At 36.7% G+C, this 17940-nt stretch overlaps 1 protein-coding gene across 1 annotated transcript in view; it reads right to left on the bottom strand.

Annotated features, from left to right (window-relative positions):
- Positions 1-17940, bottom strand: part of angptl5 (angiopoietin-like 5) — a 66765-nt gene that overhangs the window by 11634 nt on the left and 37191 nt on the right. Inside the window, exon 7 of the mRNA XM_039744341.1 lies at positions 2540-2725. Coding sequence (XP_039600275.1) covers positions 2540-2725 — 186 coding nt within the window. The remainder of the gene's footprint in view (positions 1-2539; positions 2726-17940) is intronic.

Here is a 17940-nt window from a genome sequence, read left to right as displayed (position 1 = left end):
GATGAACACGAATCTGTTCTGTTGATAGCATGGGCAACATTTTGCCAGTTCCTTTTAATACACACTCACTCTGGTCTGAGCACACACCAGAATGACTATAGAGAAAGAAAATTCAAAAGAAAAAAAAGTTCTGACTTGACTGTCACAGTCCCAGTGAGGCATTGTACAGATGTACAGTATTGCTGTTGGTTTAAAGGAGCTCCAGTAGTGTTTCTTGATACACTTCTGATGAATGATGGGTTGGTTGAAAGTCCTCAATGTTAGTGTGTCAGAGAGAAGATGTGCAGCATTGCTCATAACGGCAGTCAGTTTTGTTTTAATTCTCTCCTTTGCTATGACCTCTTGGGCGTCCAGAGTGCATCCTATAACTGAGCTTCCCTTTTAATTAGCTTGTTGATCTGGTGATTATCTCTTGAAGTGAAGTTACCAACCCAGCACACCACAGTATAGAAAATCACACTGGCCATCACAGTTATAGAAGATGTGACGGATGTCACTTCCACACATTAAAAAAACATATTCTCCTAAGAAAAAGAGCCTGCTCTGCCCTTTCTTATACATTTCCAGTTCAACCTGTCATTAATGTGGACCCCCAAGTACTAGTAGGAGTGGACCACCTCTATATCCACTCATTGAATAGTGACTGGACATGGAGGCTTTTTGGTGCGGCAAAAGTCAATAACCAGTTCCTTGGTTTTGCTAATGTTAAGATGCAGACAATTCTCTTTGCATCAAGAATCAAACTTTTCCACCTGACTCCTATACTCTGTCTCATCCCCTTTATCAATTTACTGCATAAGTGCAGAATACTCTGAAAATTTCTGCAAGTTGCAGGACCTGGTGTTATATTTATAGTCTGAGGTGTGTAGAGTGTAGAGAAAAGAGGACAGGACTGTCCTTTGTGGTGTCCCAGTGCCTTCCTCTGATACTTTAAGCATAGATGTTATCTTTGATAATCTGGCAATGGCCTATTGTGCCAGTTGTTTGATTGAACAGTGCTTATTTTTTTTCTTTTTTGTTATCCTGAAGTATCTCTTTGTTGTGTAGCTTATACAGATTTTCTTGGCTTCGCCCATCAGTTGTCTGTAATGTCATGTGATGCAGCACACCATTTTTTCAATGTTTCATTTAGCCTAAAAATGCACAACAGATCTTTTTCTGTTTACAAAAATTGAATATATGTTTAGTGGCTGACTTTGTATAGCTCTGGTGAGAAGGCCCTTTAGGTCAAGAGGCCTTTTTCGCTAAGGTCTGCATGTTGTTATTGTGTTACCAGTTCCCCTGTTCAATCCAACACTTAACATTAAACTGATTGCCTAACTCTGAATTAGCCTAGTAATAATGTGTATTGCTTTGGCTACCATTGGCACCAAGAGTGTTCTTCATTTGTATCTAAAGGATAGACTCTGACTCTTTGTGACCCTCTACTGGAGACAGCAGGCTCAGAAAATGAACAAATGGATGGTTTTCAGGCAGAACTTCATCAAAGAAATACTTTTGTAATACACAAACCCAATGATAAGAAATGAACCCTGGGTGTGACTACGGGTACATAGTTAAACTCAGCCACAGTGAGAAAATCTAGAGTCCACAGAGTGACTTGCCATACAGTTATTTAAGAAAAGAAAGGTGTCGAGCTCAGAGTCCTGACATGCTACGATTCAAAACTCTGCACCACTCTGCTAATAAAGTCAGCAAAAGATTGGTAAAAAAAGGAAATAGCTACTGTTAAAAATAAGATGAAAGGCAGACACTAATTACCATCCTTTAATCCCATCTGGATTATTATTTTAAGATTCAATGTGCTATTTCCTGCTATTTATTAGAGTATGCACATATATAAACATATGCTATCAAATTCAAATTTGCCTTTCATATAAACTGAACAATTCTTCCCAGTTTTTTCAAAGCCCTGGAGCAATAAGCTGTTTTTTTATTTTTGCATTACTGTCACAGAGGCACAATGTGAATAAATAACAGCTGTGACATTCTAAGCTTTTTTTAGGCATTTTATGTTGCACCTTACTTTCAGATCACTTGCTAACTGCACACTCCTGGCTTAATCTGTTCAAATGGAAATGTTTATTTGTATAATAAAAAATGTTTTCTGTACTGTTATTACTTGAATGCCATATTCTATTATTTAACTACTGTACATCAAAAATTCCTTTTTAGCAGGCTCCATAATTGAATTACACTGCTAATACATTAATTTTACTAACACTGATTTGCAAATATTTGTGCATTTGTGTTATGGCCTGGAGTATCTTGTATACAGTGCTAAAATTGCCGCACCACTCATTTTAATTTCTAAAACATGTGAGATTTAAAATTATACATATTCAAAAATTACTAGTTAAATTACAATATTAAATGGATTGTGTGAGATTTAGTCCAAAACACTCTTGTTTTCTTTTAAATATTAAACCTCCAAAAATGGAGTGAGAATAATTTTCACTTATTTAAATTAAATGTATTGGAATGTACAGACTGCTTACTTTTTTCTTGCATTACCACTACCCTAAATAATATTTCTTACCAGCACTTCCAGCGTAACGGCCCAAATGCATCTTGAAGAACCTGTTTTCATCTTCTAACCAGAAATTATCGTAAGAAGCATAAGCAGAGGTTTCATCATAGGACTCCAGTGCCACATGTAGAGCAAAGTTGGTGTTCTTCTGGTTAAGAATATGGAAGAGTTTCCTGAGTCCTAACCAATGTTCGCCTGTGAACAAATAATACCCTAAGTCAGTGTAAAGAATACATATCTGTCATTAATGCTAAGATAATGTATGTTCACTTACTTCAAACTGTTTTCTGGATTTGCTTCATTGTATTTTTAGTATTGTTTTAGTTTAACACAAGACACACTACTCCATATAAAAAGAGGTGAAACGTTCATCATTAAAAAATTTTAAAAAAATAAAGAAAAACAGCTGTTAACAATGCTAGTTCTTCCTTATTCCACAGGTAATTCATATAAAGTGCTAAAGATTAATTGAGTAGTACGGACTAGGGTTTACCAATAAAAATAAAATTGTTTGCTGTTACTTATACATTTTTTAACATTAAGTCACTCATTTCAACCCACAGATTGCATCTTATCTGTTTGTTTATCTGTTTGTTCACCAATCACACAAGAACAGCTTAAACCAAATGTCACAAACAGTTTGTATGTAAATTGCCATTGGTCAGCTTAAGACAAAGGCTATATAAAAGTTTAAAAATTAAGTAGGGCAGGGGGTAGTAATGGCAACCCAACAACTGTGCATTATTCCAAAATGGTTGAATCTTTGCATATATAATATAAAGCTGAGCCAGCTTAAATAAGAGGGGGATATTATACATATATATATATATATATATATATATATATATATATATATATATATATTGTGGCCGCTGGCCCCGGCACAGACAGACGGACAACATATTTTTGCCCAACACACTGTTTATTTACACTAATGTTATTTACAACAGTCCCGTGCACTCACACAAACCCCAGTGCCTCTGCACTGATTTCCCCCAAGTCCAGGGCCCACAGTTCTGTGCCTTGCTTCCTGGCCGCCTCCTGTCCTCGCTCTCCAGATCAGTCCGCTTCCTCCCGACTTCCACCAATGACTGGAGGGAGGCGGCCCCTTAAATAAGGCTCCCGGATGAGCCCCAGGTGTTCCGTCCTTAGCCCGCCCCAGCGTGGCGGAAGTGTCGGCTGTCTTCCTGGCAGCTCTCCGGGTGCCACACAAAGGCTTTCCCCCGGTACTTCCTGGTGTGGCGGAAGTGCCGGGCTCCCGGGATAATTAGGCACCGGGGCGCCGCCTGGCGGTGGCCACGGGTCCCTACAGGGATGGGCTTCAAGCCCTGTACCCGAGGCCCCTGCCTAACCAGGACGGACGCCCCACTCTGTCTGGAGGAGGCACTCGCCCTCCTCCGGTCCTCCAAGCGCCCCGCCGGGCTCCAGCCCCGACCGGCAACCGCACGGGATAAACCGGCATCGGGGCGCCGCCTGGCGGTGACCACGGGCCCCTACAGGGAAGGGCTTCCATGCCCTCAACCCGTGGCCCCAACAGAACCAGGACGGACGCCTCGCGGTCTGGAGGAGGCACAAGCCCTCCTCACGTCCTCCTGGGCGTCCCGGCCGGGCTCCAGCCCCGGCCGGGGCCACAATATATATATATAGTATACAGTATATATATCATGAGGGGCCTTAATTACCCAAATATTAATTGGGCCTGACTTACAAAGAGTGGAGCATAAGAACAGGAGCTTTTATACATAATCCATGTTTACACTAAAGAACCAGCAAGGGGGGAAGCCTGTATAGACTTAGTATTCTATAATAGGATAGAATAGAAGGAGTACAGATGATTGATGCCTTAGCTTCTAGTGAACATAATATAATACATTTCACAGTGTTTTCACAGAGTGCATATTCAAAAACTAAAACAAATTTAATTTTAGTAGGGAAAACTTTGTCAAGATTCAAGTCTAAGTACCACAAATTGGTATAATTTTTTAACATGTGAAGACAGTTGATAAGGTGTGCAGCAGGTTAAAAAGTGTTTTGTAGGACAAGGACCCTTCAAAATTTACAAACAATAACAAATTAAGGAAACCTCTGAGGTGGATCATGTCAGACACACAAGTGCAAAGAGATCTTTACGTGCATATGACAGGCTAATACTGTGAAGGTTTTGAATGTGACACCGTTACTGAGTTTTGTTCTATCTGTTTCCCTATAGTGGAGGAAGAGAAAGAGCCAGATGACAATTGAGGTCACTTCCTTTCACCATGAAACCTCAGCCCTTTTGGTCAAATGGTTCTTAACTAAAGTCACTGCTGGAAGTCAACATTTATTACCAGACCACCTCACAGGGACACAAAGCTCTGTACCTCTAACAACCTTTTTGATCCATTTTTATTGAACAGCATGATGTCAGGCTTGTTACTTTACGGACATCCAATCCAAATTAAACGAGGCATCCGCCAGGATCCCAGCCCTATTTATCTTTTCATTTGTTTGCTATTCCAATAAATATGAAGATAAGATGAAAGTTACAAAGGAGAAAAGCTGTATAAGGCCTATAAGACTAATAACATAATAGCATATGATTGTTTGTAAGCAATAGTTAAAACCAATATTAGGAAGGCTAAAAGATACTGTAGTTGGAGAGAGATAGTACAGACAAGGGAAAAGAAGACACACAGAGATTCTTTAAATAGTTCAGTAGTAACAGAATGGTTAAGGAAGGACTATTAGAAGCAATAAAGGTGAGTTAGAATATGCAGGCATAAAAATATGAAATACTTTGAAAGTGTATTTTATTGAAGTTTACACATGTGAAGAAGTTGTTAACCTCTGAAAAGTAACAGGGATTACTAAGTATGTTCTTAGTGATTAGGAAATTATAGAGGGAGAAGTACTGATTAGATTAAAAAGGTTAAAATCTAACATATCACCAGGACCAGATAAGTGCTTAATGAGTGAGTGCTTAATGGAGTAAGTAAATACAAATATAAACCTTATCACATGTTTTTCAAAAATATATCCACACTGGGGCAATTCCTAAAGGCTGGAGGCTAGAGAATATTATCCAATTATATTAAAAGAATGATTGGGTTTATCCATGTAACAATAGGGCATTAAGCTTTGTCCATCAGAGGTACATTAATGGAAGCGACTATGAAGGACACAATCTATAAGGAAGAAATAAAAGCATAAGATAGAGGCATATGATATATACATTGTACATGGTTTTTAAAAGGCTTTTAACAAGTTGCCAAATGAAAGGTTAGGGATCAAACTTAAAGAAGTGGGAATTCAAGACATGGTTCTAAATTCATGTTTCTTGTAGTATGATATTTCTGTGATGGAATATTTGATTTAAAGCTTTTGTAAATGTCAAGAATTATGTCTCCCTTTATCAAAAAATGTTGGTTGCTTATAAAATAATCATTTGTGGCAACCCTAGTTTTAATGATGAATCTGTTCATCATTATGATGAATCAACTGTTTTTTCTTTTTGATAATCGATTAATCTAACGGCTAATGTTGTCTAAACGATTCAAGAAGGCATATGAATGTGTGCTGCATTTGCATAATTTGATATAAAATTTGAAATCATCAGGATATGAAAAAAAACAGAACTACAATAGCTCTAACAACAAGACAACACTAATTTTCATAAAATATATAAGTCAGAAACACCTAAAAGTACAAAATATGTTTGATTAATAATGGACTTAACTTGGTGTCAGCTGTCCAGCTTGAAACAAAACCAAATATTTAGGCTTTGGGTTCTTTTAGACCTGAGTGTGGACTGAGGTTATAATGGATCCACTCTGACTCATTTCACATGCATTTTTAGACATTTCATCTTAAACTGAGATAGATGTTATTCATAGATATCATGAATATAGCTGCTATGCATATTTGGCATAATGGTGCTTAATATATTGGAATATATAAATGATACCAACCAATAACACATTTCAAAAGATGGCCAACTCACAAGTCTTGAAGAGAAGACTAAGGTAAAAAACAATATTCTACACTTTTGCAGCTACAGAGAATTTAATTCATTATATGTTACATTTTTCAGTAATAGTTAATTTTTTCACTGCCAACTTTGGTACAAATTCTTAGTTTTGTTTTAAAGGGGCAATGCTTATGTTATTGCCATCATCACATTTAAACATTTATTATTTTTCGATGAGCATACAGTAGCTGAGAATATGTTCAAAAATCTGTTTGTTCATTTAAATTGTTGATGTTAAGTGCATAGGAAAAGTGCTCTATAAAATATATTATTTTTAGTATTATTATGATATTCATCAGTAATTTCTCACAAGCAGCCTACTAGGTATCTTAATCTATAGGTCACCATGTAAATGCTCATTAATAATCCATCAAAAATCCCATGTAAAAGGTTCTGTGCAGCACACAAATAAATTCACTCGGAGCATCTTCTGCTAAAAAATATTGTTTCAGATGTAAAAGGCAAAGCGAAGAAATGGCAGAAAACCTTTACACTTCCCAACACTTCATTAGCGGTATTCAGGTAACATGCGCTTTACACTGCCAAGGCCCTCTTTTCTGGTGACGCAAGGGCAGCAAACATTCATTAAGCTTATTTCATCCAACTTAAGAGTGTGGAAAGAGCCCAGAACCATTTTAGTTAAGACATGTTTATTTTCATACCTTTTTAACGCTAAAGGCAGGATTTTGCTGAGCCATACAGTTTGTGCATTTGCAATCTACACTGTAGTAGTAATTGTATTTTTTTTTTCAAAAAGCCAAACCTAACCCTCACCCTCTGGGTAAGCAGACAGCTGAATGCTAGTATGCTGCAAACTCTCTGTTTGGATCAACTGTGTCAACTGCACTGGATTAAAAAATACTTCTTGCTGAATTGGCCTGATTGCTTATGGAATTTGATTTATCTACAAATTAATGTGAGAAAACCAGTTTATAATCTGAACTATGTTTATATACGATGTTGTTGCTGCTCAATTTTGCTGATAAGTGGCAATGGATAACACAACAAAACCATAACATGCTTACTCTTACTTAGCTGTTCTACAATCGTTATTTAAGTGTTGTGAAGCTGGTTAACTTGAGGAATTTATGCTAGTGACTAGTGTCCAGATAAAAGTGAAAACCACAGTATTTCTTCAGACAGAACAGATAAATTGGCTGCTAAATATACTCATCAGTCGCCACTGTTATTAGTCACAAATGCACTTAAATACAACAAGCTGAATAATGTAGATTAGTCTGTTAAATGCACTTGTTAGCTTTATTTCAGGCAGAGTTGCATTTTCACTTTTTGTCAGATATCTATGCAACTTATTAACTGTCAGCTCATGGATCTGCAAGAAAACTGTATTCAGCATGTATTCAGGTGTTCATGCATTGAGCAAGTGTTGTTGTAGAACACCACACAATGATCAAACAATCAGTTTCACAGATTCTCAGGGGAAATACACCACACAGAGGAGAATTTTCTCTGCTACCTGAAGGAACCTTCTTCAACAGAATGCAATACAGCTACTTCCTTGATTAGCCAACTCAAAAATAGTACTGAGAGTTGTAGCATTCCAGCATACAATGGAATGGCAGCAGCAAATAGTTGATTAAGAAAATACAATTCAACAAACATTTTTAGTTGATTACATTAAATAGTCAAGGCAGCTCAACTTCAAACCCATGCTAGTGAAAAGGGTGCCCCTGTCAGTATTTCCTTTCTCATACTGACAGTATGCTAAATGCCCTTATACTACTGTATATGTTTATTTTGCATTATTTAAATGACTTTCAACATGAATTTTACCTGTGATTAAAGTTAACATAACTGCCCTTTAACTCTTATAGATAACACAATCCCTTTTTTTGTAATAATAAAATTAGTTTTCAAAGGCCTGTACATATAATCACTAGTATCTTTGTTTCGTTGTTTGATCATGGAGATGTATTTGTTTTTTATTCTTTTAATTTTTCTTCCATTTTACTCTGTACAGTCTACCAAATGTTTAATATGACATATATATATGCTCAATAAATTGTATCCAGTTTTTCATTTAACATTTTCTCTTAGGTGCTTGTAACTGTAGCATTTAACCTTTTGGTAACACTTCAATTTAGATGTTACATAAAGAATCTATTGCTCATTTCTTATAATGTAACACGACGTTAACAAGCACTTCTTTGGGTCTTTATAAAACAAAGCATCAGTAAAGTGTTTATTCATCTCTGCAATGTGACCTACTAACAACAACAACAACAACAACATTTATTTATATAGCACATTTTCATACAAACAGTAGCTCAAAGTGTTTTACATAATAAAGAATAGAAAAATAAAAGACACAATAAGAAAATAAAATAAGTCAACATTAATTAACATAGAATAAGAGTAAGGTCCAATGTCCAGGGTGGACAGAAAAAACAAAAACAACTCCAGACGGCTGGAGAAAAAAATAAAATCTGTAGGGATTCCAGACCATTAGACTGCCCAGTACCCTCTGTGCATTCTACCTAACATAAATGAAACAGTGCTCTTTGGATTTAGGGTTCTCACGGATAAAACAAACAAACAAACTAACAAAACTTCACTTTGTAGTGTCTGAGGTGGTTAAACTGAGACACATTTCTCTGGAGATTACTGTACATATTTAGTATGACCTGTGAATCCTTCATATTATCAAGTAATTTAACCATCATGTTAATGTGCCACTGCACAACCATGATTAACCTTTAGTGATGTTTTATAAGTGTTATAAAGACCCAAAGAAGCCTTTGTTAAGGTTTTTGTTAAGGTAATAGATGCATTTTTGCAGTACCTCAACTAAAGGGTTAGCAAATTTTTTAAAGAATTTTGCTCTAAAACTGATGTTAGATACTGGTATGTGACTATTCTTTAATAATGTATTAGTTTCTTAATTTATCCAACAAGGAAACATATAAGACTCTTTACTCCATTTAATCTTAAGTATAAATTTATTCTGCATTGTACAAATATTCCTTAAACTGTCTACTATTTGTCATGAAATATCCTAACATCTACATGTTTATTCCAGCTTACCAAATCTCCTTTTGGCTATTAGACAGACAGACAGAGAGACAGACAAACAGATAGATAGATTCCTTTCCAGTTCGCAGTCTTTCCATCTCCACTCCACAATTCCCAAGCTTCTTACTCCTACCTCTGGCTCTTCGAATGGAGTGAGGTGGCTCCTTTTATTCTACTCCTGGAAGTGCTCTAGGTGGCTCATTAGAATTACCTGGAATCACTCCCAGGTCTGGTGGAAATCCATTATAGGGCTCCATTATAGGTGCCCTGGCAGCACCCACGGTACCCAATAGGGCTGCACCAAACTCCAAGTCCTGGCATGTCCTGCAGGAATCTGTGGTCCCACAGCCACCACGGAGGGCTGCCCTCTAGCGTCCCAGGGAAGGTACTGCCTTGCTGATATTCTCTCCCCCGGTCCTTCCATACAGTTGGCCTCCCAGCCCATCACAATAGATAGATAGAATTTTATTTGTCCCCAGGGGACTTAAGCTTTAGCAGAAGCTCAAGAAATGAACACCTGCACAAACTTTTTCCTTTTTTAATTTGTTTATTTAAATGTAATTATTTTTGGCCAATTTGCACTTAAAGGATCATTTTCAGACTTCTTATATTGTAATACCTTATTGATAATCATTTAATAGTATCTATGTTCTAATTTTAGTCTTTACTATTACAGAAAATTGTGTCTTACCGTTTTCCTCATGCTTAGTTTAAAATTATATTTTCATTGTTAGATCATTCACTATGAAGCAAACAAGTAAAAATTCATCAATTTACAAACACTGTTAATTAACCATTTCAAAATCCAGACCTGTCTTTCTTTTATAGAGCAAATGCATCTGCTTCAGTAGCTAAAAAAACCTGGAGGCTATATATGTGGTAGATATGGTGCAGTATCTGAAACATAATGCATAGAAAACTACAGTTGTCGGAATAAAACAAAATATATCTCCAAAATACCAGGATACATTTCAGTAGAGATGAAGGTGCTCCTGCCATTGTAATTAATGTAGTATTTTGAAGGAGAGGGAAAAGTACACAATAAATTCAAAGAACCTGCTTCTCCAAAAAAAATGTCAAGTTGAACTTAACAAAACAGAATTCAACCCCCACCTGACAGAAAGACAGGAAAGTCAACAGTAAGGGCAAAAATGTAAAGCAACAAAGAAGGGAGAATGGCCTTTTGCCCGATATAAATACTTATTCTGAAATTTTTTTATTTAGATCTTGCCATGTTTTTAAAAAGTTTTTAAAATTTGATTTTATTTAACTTTCAAATAGTATAGAACATCAGTTCTCTACTGACTTAAAGGTGGGCTGGGATTCTTCCAGTTAAGCAAGATATGTCTATGTGCTAATAATGAGGTAAAGGCAATTACAATCAATTTGTCCATCTCCACTTTAAGTTTATCTGGGAGTACACCAAACACGACTGTTAATGAGTTAGGAATGATTGTGACCTTGTCTTGAATGATGTTAATTTGGTGTGTGTCCAACATATGTAGCCCAGTGAGGCTGGAGCTAGATTGGAACTGTCGCAAGTTGTATCTTGCCTTGGGTATATTTTGGATAATTTCTAATGAGATAAATGTGCTTGATAAAAGATTTTAAGTTGAATGTCACACGAATATGAAGCTGGAATGTATTCTGTGCATGGCTGCTCCTTTTCTGAGATGTTAAGTAAAAGATCCTTTCCTGACTATACCCTGGGATCTTCGAAAAGAAGGTACTTTAAAATATTTGTATATATTGTACAGATGCTTGCTGAATTTTCAAGACTGATCAGTATTGCCTCTGGAATAGAAATGGGTGGAAGGTAAGGAAAAATGGGCAGGTTCTTCTTAGCAACATTCCTGATTTGAAAGTTGTGGAAAAATGTGTTGCTGGGCAGTTAAATTTGAAGCATAATTGTTCATAAGATGCAAAGACATTATCTGTATACAGTTCTCTAAGTGTTTTAATCCCGGATATTTTACAAACATTAAGTACTGTGTAGGTTTGAGAGGGTAGAAATGGTGATTGTCATGTAGAGGTGCAAGAGATAAAATCTTCTCTGCCTTAAAGTGCTTCCTGAATTTGTTCTATATTCTGAGTGATTGATAGACAATTGGATTATAGTATAATGACAACAATTTGTATGAGGCACAAAGCAGGGCATATAAAGAAGTACAGCAAGATTTTATTTCTATTGAATACCAGGCATGTGTATATTCATCAATATGTGTCAATGTCCAAGTCTTTGTAGCTTGTATATTTGCCAACTAGTAATAAAACTGAAAGTTGGTAGTGCCATGCCATCATTCTAAGCATTTTAGGGCTTTGTAGAGTCACCTTTTGAATGCATTGACATTTTGAATTCCAGATGAATTAGGTTATAATTGAGTCTAATTCATCAAAGAATGATTTGTTAATGTATATAGGGATGCTTTGAAATAGAAAAAGAATCTTGAGAAGGATGTTTATCTTGACAGTATTGATTCTCCCTACTAATGTGAGATGGAGGGTAGACCATCTGTTCACATCTGTTTCCCATGCTGATAGTAAAATTGTACTGAAAAAGATCTTTATATTTGTGATGTTTACCCATAGATATTTAAATGGATAGATGTCTAGTCTAGTATTGTGTGCTAGAGGGTTCACTGGAGAAAGCACACTTTTATTCAAATTGATTTTAAGTCCAGATATCTTTTAAAATTCTGCTAGTACAAGACTGCTGCTATGGAATTTTGTGGGTCTAATATATACAGTATCATATAATGATATTTTGTGTTTAAGTCCTTCTTTGGTAATCCCCTTTATCTCTAGCTAGCAAAATACCCACGCTTTGCAGCAGCGAAGTACTGCATTAAAATTTTTATTAAGAAGAAAATTAAACCTTTTTAAAGCAAGGAAGGGAATGAACAGACCGGAACGACGGACGGCCTTATATAGGCAGGCAGCCAACAACATGGAAGGAGTGGGGATGGGGGACCCAACGTCGCCTCACACAGCAACCGAGCTGCAGGCTATGGATGTATATATGTATGTTAGTAGGTTTCAGTTAGCGCGTGAAGATGGGGCCATAAATAAGAAAGCTTAACTTGGCGTACGTTGTCGACCGCTTAACTTTTGTAAGTAACCTGTAAGGAATGAGCCTGCCAAATTTGAGCCTTCTACCAAAACGGGAAGTTGGAGAATTAGTGATGAGTCAGTCAGTCAGTCAGTCAGTGAGTCAGTGAGGGCTTTGCCTTTTATTAGTATAGGCTAGTAAAATACCTGCGCTTTGCAGCGGAGAAGTAGTGTGTTAAAGAAGTTATGAAAAAGAAAAGGAAACATTTTAAAAATAACATAACCTGATTGTCAATGTAATTGTTTTGTCACTGTTATGAGTGTTGCTGTCATCAAGGATTTGATTATCATTATTTCTTTCAATCAGGTTCATATTTGGAGGACGTGTTGTTATGAAGTTACATTCCGTGTTTGTCAACCGTTGTAAAGATAACAGGTTTCATTCATCAAAGTGTTCACTACGCAAATCGCTACTCATGAATGTAAGATGTTTAACAGGCATTCCCGGTATTAACTTGTGCTAAACGTACCATGGTGTGACGTAAGGGAAGCTGACTGTAAAAATGCAAGGAGGCGCATATTTTTAACGAAAAGGGAGATGACAGCGAACAAGCAGAAAAGTGAGAAGGAAAACTGTTTAAATAAAGAGCTAGGAAGGTGAATGGAAAGAAGCAGCCAGCGGTAAAGCAAGGAAGACTTCGTAATAAGGACGGTTCGGTGCACATAGAAGGTGTAACAATAAGATTGTTAAGCCTTATGCTAATGTTCCCGCACAAAGGATTTAGAGAGACGCACTGGGAGAAGTATAATCTGAACCTCTCTACAGTTTTGTTTATTTTCGGGTTGTAATGTTCATCAAATTTACGTATCATCTGGTCCAGTGGCGGACCGTGCATCTCACACCTAGGCCTTCAGTAGTGCTCTGTCTGAATCAACCCGCCCCTCAAAAACTAATTTATGGTTATAAAAACCATCTTAATATGCAGAAATACAGTATAAAGAGCCGCTGCATCGCAGATAGATAACTTCTGTAGCCACAATAAATGCCTTTATTGAATAGACAAACCAGGGGTGAACAAGTTCCTTTCTACTGCAGCCACAGCCATGACACACATAAAAAACATTAATAACTCATAAACTTGTAATATTATTTAGGAAAATCGCAACATTTTACTCACCCAAAATTCAGATTACTTGTAAACAAAATCCATCCTCCTCTCTTTCCTTAAAAACAGTTCAATTACTCTGTCGTACAGAGTTCCATCAAAAAGTCCCTTTCCATCGCCATCGAAGTTAATGCTGAAAGTCGAACCTGCCCTGTCATATTTCTGGCATAAGCTTTAATTCGCTTTAGGGCTGAAAATGTCCGCTCGACAGAAGCAGTGTACACAGGAATGGTCACCGCCAAATAGACCAATGTGAACAGCTGCCCCATGCTCTCATTCAGATTTTTCTGATGAAGAAAGTCAAGGAGATTAGTGGGAGATTTTGCTTCAAAATCATCCATGGCATACATTACAGTCAGTTCTGTTTTTAGCCGAGACAGATCAAAAACTGCTCCGTGGCTCTTGTGTTAAACTGGAGAAGGCTGCATGCGGGAAATTTTTCTTGCATTCCCAAAACTTCTGGGGGTCGAGGAGCATGACAAACATCAGTTTTTCGTGGTCGTGAAATCTGGTCTGTGTCTGGCAAATAATATTGTCCAGAATCTTGCCATGGAGTTGGCGGTAGTGCGCGCGAGGATGTTGCGCTCGGAGCACCTGTGGCGCATTCATTTGCCTCGTAGAGTTCCTCATATCGGCTTCTATCCAATCAATGGGTCTGAATACAGTGACGTTGCCGTACGCCTGCTAGAGGGCCCTACTGAGACCAACTCAAAATATGATTGGTTGAAACAAGTTTAATCGACATTTATTCTGTGTTAGAGGGCCTGCACAACGGATTATGAAGGCCTCTCTGCCTGGCAAGAAATGATGGCTAAAATGTGATTGGTTAAATGCTTTAATACGAAAATACATGTCTGGAAGCAGTACAACCATCGGAAAAGCTATGAAAGGAAGCGGACAGACTATTTGGAATTATTTGATAAGTATCCATGGACAAAATATAATTAACATCAGTTTGTGATTCAGATATTTTTTTAGGCCATCAGAAAAGACATGACTTCGCCAGGTCTTTAGCATCGAGGCTTTATACCCTGCGTCTTCTCATTAAACTTGTATCTCGCAAATATCTTGTGCGATCTTGCGATGTCCACAGCTTTATTTAATTTTAGCTCAGACCCGGCACTTAAAAGTTTCTCTCGTACTTTCGCTGAGGGAGGGTTTCCGCAGTAGCTGGATTTATGAATATGCTAAGCACAGTCCTTCACCTGCGAATATTTACCTTATATGGGCAGGCACTCAATTACGTGGGAGGCATGATGATTCGAGACGCAACTCCGCCTCACATGGCGACCGAGCTACAAGCTATTACAGTTTATGGACGAAAGTAAGTTCCAGTAATGACCGTTACACGTAGAATTTCGAAATGAAACCTGCCTAACTTTTGTAAGTAAGCTGTAAGGATTGAGCCTGCCAAACTTCAGCCTTCCACCTACACGGGAAGTTGGAGAATTAGTGATGAGTGAGTCAGTGAGTGAGTCAGTGAGTGAGTGAGTCAGTCAGTCAGTCAGTCAGTCAGTGAGGGCTTTGCCTTTTATTAGTATAGATGAATTTGAAAAGTGAATGGCCAAAGGTTCAATAGTGATTGCAAAAAGAAATGGCGTTGAAAGGCATCCTTGTCGAGTACCATGTTATAGTTTGTGTGGAAGAATAATTTTAGGTTAACATACCATTCATCTTAAAGAAATAGCATAAAGACTTAATATATGTCAGAAACCTGCTCAGGCACACCAGGAAACCAGATAAAGGTCAAGTGAACAACAAAATTTACACTGAAATTTAAGAACTGGCTTAGGAAAAATACTGAGATGGTCAAGTAAATAAAGAATGTACCAGAAGAAAAGTTGATGTAATATAGAAAATGTGCTGAATGATCATTAAGAGATGACTAAGAAATCAGCAGGTGTCCTATAAATGAGAATGGACAATTGTTATATGCACAGAAATTTCAAAGGTGGTGGCGTAACTCAAAGGTATAAGAAAAACCAGAATATAACAGACTTTTATTTTATATAAATCATTTGGATGTAAACCAATGAACCAACCACAGTAAAATGTAGGCATTGATTGACACTGTGTGTAAATTCAGTAGTTTATTTAATGAACTTGTATTCTTTGTTTTCTCTGATCATTCTGACCATGCTGTAATAGACTGCTTTTGAAGAATGCTCCCTTCAAGACATTTTGCTGAGGAGTAATTAAAACATACAATGAACAGCTTTTCGCCTGCCTGATTACTGAATTGTCCTGTTAGAGGATGTTTCTTTCTTTAATAAGATGTTAAATTTCGACCAGATTTGAAGTAGTTTGAGATCATGTTGTTAATACAGAACAAGACTTCAGGACTGGTACAAAGTAGTTTTAACCATGCACATACTGTATGTTTGGGCCAAGCCCAAATTTGCGCAATATGGTGAATAGGCAGTCCCATTAAACTCTGTTAAAGGCTTTTTCTGCATCCAAAGATAATAAGATCTCTGGTGTTTTAGAGTTATGAGTGAGTATATTACATTAAATTGACGCTGAAGATTAGAAGCTAAGTGTCTGCCTTTAATAAATCCAATTTGTTCTTGTAATATTACAGAGGGAAGCACTTATCAATTATTCTGGTTAGAATATTGGAGAGTATTTTAGCACCATTATTCAGAAGCGAAATTGGTCTGTATAATGCACGTTGTCATAAGTCATTAGTTTTCTTTGGAAAGATGCTAGTTAATGCTTTGCGAAAGGTTTGAGGTAGAATTTTTTTTGTCTTTAGCTTCTATAAATGTTGTTAATAAATAGTGAAGCTAATTTAGTTGATTTTTTTAAGAAATGTCAATTTTTTACACAAGACAAACATTATTTGAAGTGCTTTGCCAGTGCTCTTTTATCATGAATGAACATGTTATATGTTCTAATAGTAATCATTACATTTCATCAGCAGATTGGTACTGGAATTTAAAGATAAAAAAATCTATATAGTGGAAAGTTCTTTGTGATTGATGGAGAATTTAGGAGTATTGCAGGGTAATGATGGCACTCTGCCTTGTCACTAATCATAGCCAGGAGATAATTGAACCAATGGATGTTCAGTATTGGTGATGAAAGTATACCATTAATTATAAGAATTGCTGAGACCTTACTGTACATTTCATAGAGTAGAATATTTTATTTAATCCATTGATGGCAATTGTATTAGACAACTGGTAACAGTTTATCAAACATTGTTCTCAAAATGTCATTTTGTCTCTTAATTGTTTTTGTAGAGGGTAACATATTGAACAATTATAAAGGAAAAAAAAACTGGTCAAGCAGACCTAGGCCAAACTCAAACAAAGAAAAGTACAGTATTTCAAATAATTCAAAAATGTAAATAATGCTTGCACCCTGCAGACATTTCAGTATTGCTGGATATGCTCCTAACCAAAGAATTCACAGCAAGTGCTACCGAGGCATGACTGAAACACAACAAAACCAGAAATGTGTATCCAAAAGTATAACAAAGCAGAAATCTTGGAAGTGCTGCTCTTTAAAACACTTGCAGAAATTCCTTAAGAATTTGAAGTATGAAAATGCAAAGAGCACTATTAGCTTTGTGTAGTCCAATATTTGGATTTTTGAATCATCAATCCCATATGAGTAAAAAACCTCCAAAAACATGATGGACAATTATAAACATAGTTAAATTTTGGGATTTGAAAATGTTATTCAGCATCAATAATCAAGCCTAGTGCTGTTTCTTCAAATATTTGAGCGTTTTGTCCCGTCTGTTTTCGTATGTGTGTGTGTGTGTGTGCGTGTGTGGGGGTGTGTGTGTGTGTGTTTATTAGCACATGGTGCTGGACACTGAATAAGATCCATTTTTCAGAGAAGATGTGCTCCTGTACAATATAATGTAATTGGAACTATTGCCAAAATTATCATTTTCTGTCCAGCAAATTATTAAATACAACTCAGAATCAGTTCTTTCAAACTTGAATCATTTTCTGGAGATTTAAATTTTAATACAAATTTAGTCATGAATTTGTTTCTTGCTTCCTATCTTTAAAAAGTAATCGTTGTTTTTCCCTCTGACTTTTACTCCACTGCATCAAAAGCAACACAAAAAGATTACAGAAATCAATGAGATGCATCCCATCAACAGTACCCACGGCACATTCCAAAGGTTAACCAGTCAG

This window comes from Polypterus senegalus, chromosome 2 (assembly GCF_016835505.1).
Source record: "Polypterus senegalus isolate Bchr_013 chromosome 2, ASM1683550v1, whole genome shotgun sequence".
NCBI classification, from domain to species: domain Eukaryota; kingdom Metazoa; phylum Chordata; class Cladistia; order Polypteriformes; family Polypteridae; genus Polypterus; species Polypterus senegalus.
Note: the sequence above shows the minus strand (reverse complement) of the source record. Positions and strands in the feature narration are given on the sequence as shown.